The sequence below is a fragment of the Trichomycterus rosablanca genome, chromosome 17, assembly GCF_030014385.1.
Source record: "Trichomycterus rosablanca isolate fTriRos1 chromosome 17, fTriRos1.hap1, whole genome shotgun sequence".
NCBI lineage: Eukaryota > Metazoa > Chordata > Actinopteri > Siluriformes > Trichomycteridae > Trichomycterus > Trichomycterus rosablanca.
This window is the reverse complement of record NC_086004.1, coordinates 22,949,421-22,963,425: the sequence shown is the minus strand read 5'-3', so window position 1 is coordinate 22,963,425 and position 14,005 is coordinate 22,949,421. Positions and strand designations below refer to the sequence as shown.

At 35.6% G+C, this 14,005-nt stretch overlaps 2 protein-coding genes across 2 annotated transcripts; both read right to left on the bottom strand.

Annotated features, from left to right (window-relative positions):
* Positions 1-512: 512 nt before the first annotated feature.
* Positions 513-3,030, bottom strand: btf3l4 (basic transcription factor 3-like 4). The gene is made up of 6 exons (XM_063012576.1): positions 2,975-3,030; positions 1,934-1,995; positions 1,672-1,785; positions 1,377-1,578; positions 924-983; positions 513-844 (listed from the first exon to the last, which is right to left on the bottom strand). The coding sequence occupies exons 2-6, from the start codon at positions 1,985-1,987 to the stop codon at positions 798-800; spliced, it is 477 nt and encodes a 158-aa protein (XP_062868646.1). The 5' UTR covers positions 1,988-1,995; positions 2,975-3,030; the 3' UTR covers positions 513-797.
* A 2,068-nt stretch (positions 3,031-5,098) lies between these two features.
* Positions 5,099-6,651, bottom strand: ptgfr (prostaglandin F receptor (FP)). Its single transcript, XM_063013425.1, has 2 exons — positions 5,899-6,651; positions 5,099-5,419 (listed from the first exon to the last, which is right to left on the bottom strand). Exons 1-2 carry the CDS (start codon positions 6,649-6,651, stop codon positions 5,099-5,101), a joined length of 1,074 nt encoding a protein of 357 aa, XP_062869495.1.
* Positions 6,652-14,005: the final 7,354 nt, after the last annotated feature.

The window sequence follows — 14,005 nt, the reverse complement described above, 5'->3', positions numbered from 1 at the left end:
AAACTGTTTTTGATTAAAAGACTGCAGCAGACACCAAATAATGTCACTTACCCACAAGGTCAATTTCCAACTATTGAACGCAGTAGGGACAGCCATACAGTAAAAATGAATAGGTGCATTGGCTTTTTTGTTTGTTCTTAAACAACAATGCAAAGCAATTTTACAGGATTATATGCACCCTACAGCAACATCCCTTTCTTGTGTCCCCATATGTTGAAGCATAAAAATTGTGCTACTCCTTTTTATTATTATTTGCACCACTCAGTGTGTGTGTGTGTGTGTGTAAAGCTATAATACACTTGCTCATTTACTTGCTTTTTTTCCTTTTTATACAGAATTTAATATGTAGCACAACACTCAAGGTTATGACTAAAGTTATCCATTCAGGGCAAAATAAGCATGCACTTATATATATCTGTGCACAAAACAAGTTTATTTTTAATGCTAGATCAAAATGTAAAAAAAAAAATCTGATAAAATGTTTCTTGTGCAAAAAGTTCACAACACTAAAGGATTTTTTAATATTTATTATTTCATTGACAAAAAATAATTAAGACTAGTTTTCTGTCCACATACCAGTCATGATTAAGCAGTAAATGTGTGGCATTCATTCAGAACCGTATTCCATAATAGATATCACCTGGTTTAGGTGCAAGAGACTGGACTGGTTGATGCCAATTTAAAATACAAAAGTCTCTGGCTTGCTGAATAGTGTTGAAATGATATGTTTGTTATCTAATTTTAAAATACTGCAACACGCCTTCTGAAGTGCAGTTCAAGTTAATGCTTTGCAGGTATCAGTTTGCTTCATTTTTTGATGCTTCGTCAAAGTTCTCTACCAGATCTGAAAAGAAAAAAGTTAAGTGTCAGAACCATGGGGATTTACATTAAACATCAATTTCATAAACAAAGTTAATCCATACCTGGGACATCATCATCCTCCTCATCAATGTCTTCTGCTTTGGGAGCTTTGTTTTCAAGAACTTCAAATAAAAGAGGAGAGAGAACATTTGAATTTCAACTTATCTACAATACATAGCAGTATTCAAAATAAGTACTTAATTGGTAGTTAAACTGTTACTTTTACTCTACTCCTTTATTCTATAGCTCTTTTTCTCCCAATTTAGTTATTTCCAGTTGCTGTTTCCAGATCCAGTTAATATCATATATAGCTGCACCAGTCATGCACTTGTATGTTTATCTGTACTGAAGTTACAGAAGAGTCTATTTTTTAGATTAACTTTTATAAAACCATATGAATGCAAAACATTTTAAGCTTTTTTGAATCATTAAAAAATTTGTAATGATTTTGATAGAATACTGCAAAAGAACATATGTAATAACTGCAGCAGTAATAACGTATCAACTGCACCCACCTTGTCTGGGGAACTGCTCAGCAAGTTTGCGCAGACTCGTAAGACTGTCTGCTCCAAGTTGGCTCAGAATTCCAGGGAGCATCTCTGTCAGCTGCTTGGTCTCTGCATGGCCTGTGATGGCAAATGTGTTTGCTGACAGAGATGCCTGCACTTTGGGGTTGTTAAAGTGGATAACTGTGCCATCATCCTTAATCATGTTCACCTGCAATCAGAAATACTGAAATTAGTCCTCTCAGTCCAGGCAATAATAATGAGAGGTACTGCTACTTTATGTACATATGCAAAGATGCTCTACCTCCTCAATTCCAGCAATGTTATTAACAGCAAGTTTCTTTAATGAGCTCTGAAGTTTTTTGTCATCTGCTGTTGCCGTTCTGTGGACGACCTTCTTCTTTCGACGTGCTGTTCCCTAAAAGGAGAACACACAAACTGTAAATACAGGATTCCAGTACAAGGGATTTGTATGTTTTCACTGCCAAAATTAAAATTACGAACACAAATCAAGCTTATCTTTGTTACCATCATCTGCTTATTAATTATAATGAGGTTAATTTTACCTTGCCCCCTATTCGGACTTGGGCTTGAAGTTTAGCCAGTTTTTCTTGATTCATTTTATCTTCTGTAAAAGTAAACAGTACATTTTTTTTAAGTTTCATTTCAGGACACACATTACACTGATATATATTACGAATACTTGTAATTATTACAAGATCAAGTAAAACTAAAATGTATTTAAACCAAGACGTCATAGCGAGTACAGTCATTGTATTATTTATAAAAATGTATTAAACTGATAGAACAAACAAATTAAAACAAGTAAATGAACAACAGAAATTCTGCTTACAAAATTAACAACAAAAAACAAATGTTTAGCATGAATTATTACAGATAAATATAATGACTGCCATTTTGGGATTATATATATATATATATATATATATATATATAAATAAAAACCTTTATTCGGATTTTTCACCCTATTTCGAAAATACATTTCAGGCCCTAATTTTCACCAAACATCAGATGACTACATCCTTGGTCCAGTTCCAAATGCACAATTCGCTCGCAATGTGAAGTTTTATTTAAACAAAGCTCGTCTTTCCTCAGTGGTTCTGTTTGGGTCATTTCCCTAACCCTTAAACCGATAATAAAACCGCACACCATCTTACAGTAAATATTCTGTGATGCAGTACGCGATTTGAGACGCAGCCATACTGCTCTTAGAGAAAATGTGATTCTCACTGTAGCTTAGCTACATGCTAAGTCACTCGTGGGAAAATGAACTGACTCATTCTACATTAAAATATACTAAAGATTAACAGGGTAACGTATTAAATACTACAAACAAGCGATAGTTTAGAGACAGTTCTGCTTTCCTTTGAGAACCACGTGATAAGTGAGCAGCTTTAAGATAAAGCAGTAGAGTTACTAAGCTAACACCATGCAGGATGAAAACAACCCGCTGTGTCAACACTTTAAACCAAACACCAACTAACCCCGGCAAACAGCGCAAAAACCTTCAGTTTATTACACAGCAGGTGATATTTTTATTAATACAATTAATTACTAAACTTTCACTGAAAAACAGATTTACTAACCTTTTATTCTCAGCTCGTCAGAAAAGCATGCGACAAAGAAGAAGGAAATGATCTCACAGCCCACGTCACATTTATTATATTACAATGGAGGTTCGCAGTGCTGCTCTCTGCTGTGAGAACTGCAACAATGCCTCAGTACTGGACGATTAAAACCAGTAGGCTGGAAATACTGGGTTGCCTGTAATGACAAGGCTTTGTGTGATTAGAATCTTTTACACTGATTCAGGTAGATGTCGGGGTTTATCAGAACTTGGTTGTGTCAACCAGAAATCTTCCTGTTTTGTGCCTTTCTTACATTTACATTTACATTTTCAGCAGGTGCTTTTATCCAAAGCGACTTACAGAACTGTGATAGTATACTGTCTAAGCAATTGAGGGTTAAGGGCCTTGCTCAAGGACCCAACAGTGTTAACCTGGCAGTAGTGGGGCTTGAACCAGCAACCTTTGGATTACTAGTCCAGTACCTTAACCTCTAGGCCTCAACTTTCCCTACCAGTATTTGTGTGTGTTGCTAAACCCACCGCAATTCCAAACAAGTTTGATAATAATGATATATAATAATTACCTAAACCCAATCAATATTAAATGGATGTTTGAGAATTGTTTGATATATGCCTTTAAATTGAATTGCTTTTTTACATTTGAAAAGTACATCAAGTTGATATATTTTTTTCATGTGCATATCCATGGCTAGATGCGAAAAACCTACATCTACACCATTAGCCTATATCACTGTTATGTATGACTGGTGGTAAAAAAAAAAAAAAGTACTATAAAAGGCTGTAAAAGTAATTCAAAAACTTTGCAACTGAAACCAAAAATATATGCATGTAAAATAAGTTGTCGCTGAGCCTTTTGAAAAAATGCAGCAGGCTGAGTGCTACAGAATGGCTTTACCACCGATTTGAGTTTTCTTTGTTTAAAAATAAACAATCTCACTGTAGTTATATTTTTTTAAAGTAGTTAGGTTTCTTAAAGCTTTAGAAATGGCTGTGTAATTCTATTCAAATGGGTACATTTTACTAGCTTTTATGGAATTTCTTCAAATCATGGCATAGTGTTGCTGTAGAAACTTTGAGGTGATTGCTTTCAATGAAATATAAAATAATATAAAAAAAATACACAGTCTTAAACAAATAGCACTTTATTTAACCTTTTTGTATATCACAGAATTAAAACAAAAACACTAATAAAAACCCTTCACAACAGTAACACAGAAAACATATCACAATTCAAACAGTGACTGAAATTCTGTCCAATAAAACATTTGTGTTAAAGTAGGCAAGCTTTTCATAAATCTGTATTTTCACATGCAGAGATAGTTACTTTAAAGTTGTTAAAGTTGAATGTTTATTGTAGCATGCAGTGTAGTAGCATTTTAGAACTTACAATCTACAAATTTTTACTTTTTTTTAATCCCAGGTCGACTGTAACAGCTTTGCAACTGACAATGAAATAGAATAATAGAAAATGCTCTTGAGGACATTGCAGGTGTTTTGATACAAATTATGCAGGTTTAAAACTGCTATAAAACTGATGTAAAACATGTGTGGCACATTATCAAATGTAAACAAATGTAAAAGGTAAAAAATAGCACTATAAATTACAAGCATATCTGAATAGAGAAACACTATATATTTGGACATGAGTTTTTTGGTTTGCAAATGTAATGGTCTCTACTCTTCTGGAAAGACATTTGAAGTGTGTCTGTCAATTTAGTAAAAAAAAAAAAAGTTAAAAAAAAAATGCCATAAGTGTGAAGTGTGCAATGTGGTCATAGGTGAAATGTGGAATTACACATTACTCAATAAAAGGTTAGAGTGGAAGACCTGGACTGACCTCCACAGACATCTAACCTGAATCCTACCCAACCAATAAATTGGAACTACAGCAATATCATTAATGCTTTGTCTGTGTTGTGTTCTGAAATCAAATGGAAAGCCTGTTCAGAAGAGTGGCTGTTCGAGAAGCAAAGGGAGGACCAACTCAATATTATTTTTCATGTTTTTGAAATGAGATGTTGAACAAGCACAAAAGAATGTGATGTTTGATTATAACGTTATAATAATGATAATATATCTAATGGAATAAATACAGAATGAACCTCTCTCTACTCTCTTCTGCTCATGGGAAGTGCCTGATTGGTCTCATGAGTGTGTCAGGTATAAATGGACCATCCAGGCAAATGAAGTCTGGCCTGCTGCTGACAGAGCTGCTTGCCCCCACAGAACTCCCAAGAGCACTAAACCTCCAGCTAAAGGCATGTTTAGGACATAGACCATTACATCTCTGTACCAGTAGAAAAAGCCGTTTCAGAACAGCCTTGCGTAGTAGAATGTATACCCATGGGTCAAGAATCTGGTTCCATGTGGCCAGGCGTACAGCTAGCAATAGGTGGCTATATGTAACTTCTTCTTGGTCTTGTAGGCTTATGATAATGATAACCTGGGGACAATACAAACCAAATATGAAACATGAGTATATTTAATCTCAAGATACAAGAACAGCTGACAGTCTTACTTCATGAGGCAATCTGTCAATTATTCAAACTGCAGCAGTAGAGGCAAAAAACAATCAGGTAATTGAATTAGACAAGATTGGGAAAAATTTTGAAACAAAAACTGATTAAACCATTTATTTTAACAGCAATTAAAATTAAATTAAGTGCAGGCAAAACAAATTATGAGACAGAGTTGAATGTACAGATTGTAGTAATGGTGCCCTGTCCTACAAAACCAATTTCAGAGTACATTAGAAAAAAATCATATATGTACATGAAACCACAATTATTTTGATCTTTAGACAATGGGTGTGGCTAAAACACAACTTGGTAATAAGAAGCAGTATCCACATGCTTTTGAGCTAATAGTGTACCTAAAATCTTTTTTCTTTTAATTTATTATACATAAAAATAGGTTCCTTACCAGAAAAGGACCCCAACACACACAAGACACCATCATAATAGCAAGTAGCTGGCAGATCATCTCAAAATGAAGAGTGGTCCTGCGCCGATGATAGTCTCGTTCTCTGTGCAGTCTGGACCACAGCAGAGTGAATCCAGTGACTGTGTTGCAAACAAATGAGATCAGAAGAGCTAGCAACCCCAAGACAGAAAAGATCATAGGGAGAAGAACATCCAGCCAATCACGTATCCCCACCAAGCGGAAAAAACACCAGCTTCGGGAGCTCTGAACTTGGTACGGGCGCCACACTACCACTGGCAGCAGGGCCACCAAAAGAGCTAGAAGCCAGGTCAGTGCCAACAGTCTGACTATATGATAGGAGGTCAAAGATGTGGAGTGAAATAGCGGCTGGGTCACTCCAATACAGCGTTCCACAGCCATAAGACCTCCAAGCAAAAGTGGACTCAGACCAAAGAAAGCCATGCAGATTCCAAAGAACCCACAAATAATCTGCTTGGGGTCAAAACTCTCCCAATCTTTATTTGAGGCATACACATAAAGAGCCAGGGAGCCATTTATAAGATGTCCCAGAAAGTCAGTCACCACCAGTCCACTTGCAAAGAGCAAAAAGGAAGCTTTGGATTTCACACGAAATCGTTGGTAGGCTTTGTGAAGGATAAACAAAGCCAAAATATTGGAGACTATGCCTACAGTCATGGTTACAACCGAGGAGGTGACAGAGATGTGTCCTGAAATACAGCTTTCATTACCCATAATCCTTGATGTGAAGCATTCTGTCTTAAAAGTCTCATTGGAAGACATGATTAAACGGTCCAATCTGCAGTACAAACAAATTACACCACAGTTAAAGAACATAGATTTAAATGTGTAAAAACATAAAGGCTAGATGGTTAAGACTAAAGTCACATATTTAGAATGTCATTTGTGGGTTAAGTTTAACTATTATTTATTGTTATTATCACAAAGTATAAAAATGGTTACAGCTGACAGTTTATAGGCCAATAATTGATTGATTACTTCATTAATCCCCAAATGGAAATTGCAGCGTTACAGCAGCAACTCACAAGCATCACACAAACACATCCATGTGTTACAAAAGGAAATAACATGAGCATTTTAGCATTTGAAGGCTCATGGCAACTGACACACTAACAGCTCTACTGAACGTATGTGAACATTTGATCATAAACTTTAATATAGAGTCAACAAGAATGTAAAGTACATTTCCACACCAATGAGTTCCTCCACACCAATGTGTTTTACTGTTTCACTTTGTACATGTGGTCAGCACCAGTTTATAATCAAGCTTTATGGGGCCAATTCTGGTGCAGAAGCTTTACTTGGGTGGCTGCCTCCACAGTGATGTAAAGCTCACTTAAATGTGAACAATGATACCTGTATTTAAGCTGCTTCTAATTCATCTGACCATCCAAACAATCTGACCATCCATACAAATTTATTTTTGGCAAAAGACAATTGTTTCTTTAACGTTTTATGGGTGCAGTCAAAAAAAGATTTTGTATTTGGGCACAGAGAAGACACCAAACCTACTTGAATTTACCTTGTTTTCAGCTGGTAATATTAACAACCACATACCTATATAAATTAATTAAATATAGAACCTAAAACAATAAATTACTTGTCTAGATGACATACTAAATAAATTTTAAATGTGGTTATCTTACATTAATATTATCAACATATACAATACTACTACTACTACTACTACTACTACTACTACTACTAATAATAATAATAATAATAATTATTATTATTATTATTATTATTATTATTATTATTATTATTATTATAATAATAATAATAATAATAATTATTATTATTATTATTATTATTATTATGGTAAATTATTAAACTTACCAGTAAAAAGGTCTGATCACGTTCTGTTTCCAGCATTCAGGTTCAGATGATTCGAAGGTATTCGGTCTAAAATCCAGAATGAATGATCTATTATTTATAGGGAAAGTTGTTCCAGCCTGTTGCATTAAAGTGTGCGTGTGTATACTAATGTTCACATCAATCCGTCCTCTATAAAACAGAACAATCGTTGCTGGCTGTTTTGGGTTTGTCACGGCGCCCTTACAGCTGTGCAGTTTGATGTGATGACGGGCAGATTTAAACTCCTAGTACAAGAGAAGTACAGTACAAGAGAACCTTACGGGTTGCCAGGTTGAATCCATATTTCCACTTCTATCTCAGTTGCGCGCTCTTGGCAACTCGCTCTTTTTCTGCGCAGTTAAATCACATGCGCGGTTAATTGCAAAATGAGCAGCAATTATTAGATTGCATCTGTTGTTTATTATTTATATATTCGGTCATTTTCCCTAACCAGTTCTGCCTGATCAGGGTCATAGTGGGTTGGTGTCATCACAGGTCATCACATACCCATTAACTCGCTCAATTACACACATGAGCGATTTAGTGTAGCCAGGTAATAATCAGGTTTGTTTTGGAGATGCAGAGGGTAAACTGGAGAAACCCACATGGACACTTAGTGTAGTCAATTTTCCTTTTTGTTATTTAATACCACTACTAGTTTTAATTTATACAATTTTAGGTGATTTTTTGCTTTAAAAAAGAAAGAAAGAAAAAGCAAATCAATATGCAGCAAAGTAGGATGAAGGTCATATCATGTCATTTCTATATACAAAAAATAAAATTATTCTAAGACCGTCCATCTGTCACTTTGACAATATTTAAAATTAATTTAAAACTAAATCTTTGCCAATAGTTAATTTGCCAAGAGTTAATAGTGAAGCAGGGAACTTCCAGAATGTAATTTATTGGTTTATTTTGCACCAATGAATTCACAACCTAAATGCAACATTGTCTATTGGTTGTTAATGCTGGGATGCACTGAAAAAGGCTAAATATTATAAAATGATCCTTAAAATTATCCATTGCTAAAGTACCTGGATGTACCTATACTCTTTTTGAACATTGCACATTTGTTATATATGCAGTTGTTTACGATGTATAACATTTAACAAATAAAATAAGGCATCTTACTTTATTGTTGACACCATGCTACATTTGCTCTGAACTTTTAAAACATTTGTCCTGGTGCTTGTCTGCTCACAGCATATCTAGGTTTGTTTTTAAAAACGTGTAAAACTCTTTACAGCTTATCTTGAAGTAAAGCAGCCCTTGAAACACTTCTACAAGATCCTCACTTACAGATTTAATTTCTTGGGCTAGAGTTAATTTATAGGGCTAAAAATGCTTTCACAGTATGCACTGGACACTTGATGGAAAGCATGGACAGACACTAGACGATGGATGAAAAAAAGCATTATCTTGCTCACCTCCTGCTAAACAACACATGCACACATTTGTGATCAACTGCAGATTCCTTTGAAATAAACTAAGAAAGTCCTTTTAACATTTTACATGTCACTTGAATAATCTCATGTATTAAAACATATCTTTTATCCATTCTCATCAACCACTTTATTCTTTTGCTAGGCAAGAATACCCTGGACAGGGTGTCAAACTTTGCATGGAAATTAGTGCTAACCAAGAATTTAGTGCTATGACAATCAAAAAGCACCTGAATGATTCCCAAACTCCAACAATTTTTTGGACAACAATGGTCCCAAATTATCTCTGACATGTCTGGCATAAATTTTGCATTTCATTTTAAAACACTCAGGCAAAAACGTTGAGTCACCTAGCTCTTCAGCACACTTTTTTATACACCAATTTTGCTGCCAAGCTTTTCTGTGGAGATTGCCCAGCTTTGCTTGATGTGAGGTTCTTTAATGTTTTTATTGTTATACCAACACTGATCAACAGTGTTTATATTTTCCCCTAATGTACCCAGTATTTCCAGAACAGGCTCCAGACCCAGTGGAAAATACTGACAAGGACTGAAGGGTTACCAAATATGGATAGGTGGATTAACTTGACTGGGGTGTAGCATGGAACTGGCAAAAATCAATTTTAATAGTTCAAAATTTAACATGTAACATGTCATCAAGATGTGCTTATCTTATATGCTTAGTAATTAAACTAAGTGATCTTGTTCTGGCAACTACTTACTAGATGTATGTTTACAACTTTATTAAATGGGTTGTATGAATTAAAATTGCAAGGATGCACACTGTATACTAAAGAATGTGAACACCTATATGAGCTTGTTCGAAACCCCAATCCAAAACCAAGAGCATTATTGTGAAAGAGTAATTGAAGTTTTAGAGTGGCCTCTATTTTACTCATGACTTGCAGTTAGATAGATAGAGATAGCATGATTAGTGGAGGTTGCCATGTCCATGTCCATTTGTCCCAACTGTCTGCTTGTACAATTTCATTACTTTCTGCTTAGATCAGAAAATTAAAGCCTTACAGCAGTCAGTTATTCCCTAAACAAAAAGTAATGAGGCATTCTTAATTAAGCACATATCTGTAGCACAAGCCTGCTTATAACTGAGTCTGGACTGTGTGATTTAAAAAAAACAGAATTTTCAGACTATGTGACAGTGACCTAGACAGGACAAATGATAGGACTATTACATGAGACATGTACTGGACTATTAGACAAGAAAATAACTCAGTGTCTGACAGACAGCGATGAAGGTGTTTTATATATGATGGACTGTGTGTGTAAAATTCTTTAAAATATCACTTTTCATTCAGGTCATGGTAACTTAGAGAATATCATCAGAAATAGTAAGGACCTTCCCTTTCTAACATAGCAATACTTTACAGCTGAACAGTGAAGGTTCTTCTGTCTAACTCTTACAGGGTGTCAATGTGCTCAGTGTGAGGTCCCTCTGAGATTCACAGAGACTGAATTTTTAAGTGTGAATACTTTTGCCCAGCGGGTGTTAATGGTATCTTTCTTTTTAAAAGTCTTGATCCTTTCAGCACTGTCCTTTGGACATTATGTGTTCTGTGCCACTCTTTCTGCCGAAGGTAGTGTAATGACCTTTTAGAGTAATGACCTGCTCACCACATGACCAGGGGAAATGATGTGGAGGGAAAGGTTTTCAATTTGCACTTGAGTAAGTACAGTATATGTGTCTGTATTAGAGTGGATTTCAAGCAGTGGCAGAGACATGAGGTAAAAAAAAAAAAACATAAACCCACCACCCTAAATTATAAAAAGTTGGGACAGTAAGGAAAATACAAAAATGCAGTGTTTCTTACATTTATTTAGACTTTTATTTGATTGAAAACAGTATGGCCCTGAGTATTTAATGTTTTTTTTTTTTTTCATTATCTGGTCAACTTCATTTGTTAATATACATCCAATCCTGCATTTCAGGCCAGCAACAAATTTGAAAAAAAAGATGCGACTGTGAAGCAGTGACACTTTGTAATGTTGCTATTAATTTTCACAACACTTAAAAGATGTTTTGGCACAAGTTGTTGAGGTGTTATTTTGTCCTGTTCTTTTTGCAAACTCATTCTTTATTAGGGACAGGTCAGGACTGCATACAGGCCAGTCTAGTACCCGTCCCCTTTTCTTTTGGAGCCATGCCTTTGTACCGTCTTGTTGAAAAATGCATGGACATCTCTGCTTTAAAATCTCAATGTACTTCTCTGCATTAATGCTGTCATCACAGTAGTTTAAATAAACTTTGCCAAGGGCACTGACACAGCCCTGAACCACGACAACCCTGGCATGACAACCCTTGTTCCTGATAACGGATCTGGATGGTCCTTTTCATTTTTGATCTGGAGCATATGTCGTCCATTTCTTCTAAAAACATTATTGTACTGATCACAATACACGCTTTCACTGTGTAATGGTCCATTTGAGATGCCTCTGAGCCCAGAGAATTTGACGCCGCTTGTAGACATGGTTAACATAAGGCTTTTTTTCACAGTAAAGTTTTAAGTGGCATTTGTGCACGTAACTCTGTAATGTAGCGCTTGTCAAAGGTTTGCCAAAGCAATCCCTTGCACCCACAATACATTTCTTTCGATTTCCTGAATTTTCTAAATTTGTAGATACTACTTTTGTACCAAATCATGACTATAGTCATCACCTGCTTGAAATCTCATTATTATTTAGTTTTTTCACCGCATCATTAGATCTAAATTGTCCCCGTCCCAACTTTTTTGAAGTGTTGTAGGCCTGAAATGCAGGAATGGAGGTATATTAACAAATGAAATTAAGTTGACCAGACAAAAGTAAACAGCAAAAACACAGCAATTTTGCACGCCATTTGGCAATTTTTACCCAACAGTGGTCACTCTGTTTTTATATCCTTGTCCTAATCTTTGTCTTGCCACAGTTTGATAATGGAGATCCACAGATATACCAGTAGTTCCTTGGTCTTTGTGGCTTGTTTTTATTCTGACAACACATTGTAAACTGTAGGCTTTTATAGACCCAGGTGTGTGCTTTTTCAAACCACATCCAATCAATTTAAATTGCAACAGGTCAACCACAACTGAGTTCTTGCCACATCTCAAAAATAATTAAAGCAAACAAAATGCACCTGCCCACAATCTGGAGTGCCACAGCACAGTTCCAGAAAAAAAGAGATTTAAACCTTAAGTTAATTTTTTAATTACTTTTCAAAAACATGTTTTCACATTGCCATTGGTAATCAAATGTAGATTGATGGGGGAAATGACAACTATATCCACAACACAATAGAACTACAACAACAGAATTGTGTGGTTGTACCTTTCCTGAAACCCTTGACTTTTATTGATCCCCTATTGACCATTCTATTTGTTATCTGTAGTTACAGCTTCTTTTCCCTTTGGTTGTTAGACATCCCTGTCTGCTGTACATTGAACCTTGTTTCATGTTTGATCCTATACAGTAGAAACAATCCAGCAGAAACACCATTTAAAAAAACATGTAAGTGAGGGAAGAGCAGCACTGCGAAACAATTCAGAGCCACTAGATGGCAAAATATGCATGTTCAAATATCGTACACTTTATTCTCACTTTTTAACATTGTGGATGAACTAGTCTGATGTTCTTTCACTAAATAAAATACTACATGAAAACTCAACATGTACAATAAGGGTAGAATGGATGTGGGAATACACTGGCAGCCAGGCAATATACTGCTCCACTTACACCAAGAGCAATTTAAATTAGTACCCAGTACCCAAGTACCCAGAGGAAACCCACATGGACAGAGAAAGAACATCCAAAACCACAGTAGTTGTAGTTCTACATACATCTCAACAATAATTAAACCAAACAAAATGCACTTAATTTAAACAAATTTGAAATGTGATGCATTCAACACACTGAAAAGTTACAATGGGGCAAAATAAAACTAAAATAAGAACATTCTAGAAGTTAATATAGTAATCGAGTTACACTATTTTTAAACATTCCACAATAATCAGGTAAATTGTTTGTTTATTAGGATTTTAACGTCATGTTTTACACTTTGGTTACATTCATGACTCAATACACAATGTACTCAATACACAAGGTTCATCGGTTCACAAGGTTATATCAAACACAGTCTTGGACAATTTTGTATCTCCAGTTCACCTCACTTGCATGTCTTTTGACTGTGGGAGGAAACCGGAGCACCTGGAGGAAACCCACACGGACACGGGAAGAACATGCAAACTCCACACAGAAAGGACCCGGACCGCCCCACCTGGGGATCGAACCCAGGACCTTCTTGCTGCGGGGCGACAGTGCTACCCACTTAGCCACCGTGCTGCCCACAGGTCAATTGACAGTTGTTACTGCATGTAAATATTGACTCAGATGCACTTGGAGTTTTAAGACAGGAAAACAAGTACAAATAATAAAGATCTTGTTATTGTACAGTTAAAACTGCAGGGAAAAATCCATTGTACTTTCTGTAGCAACGCTGCTGAATGGTGGTCAACTCAAACACTAATGATTCATGAATATTAATTGCCTTGTAGTCCATGATTTTAACTTAAGAGCTAAATCCTTCAATTTTACATGTGCAGCAAGTCAACCAAACAACAGCAAACCTTAAAAATACTTTTTTTAAAAGAAAAGTTACAGTTAAATAATTTAATGATAAAACTATGCAACAAACAACCTCCCTCTGGGTCATTTACACTTAAAACAGGCGGAAGAGACACCCTGCTTTCCTCAGAAAAAAAAAAAACATCTAATCATCTC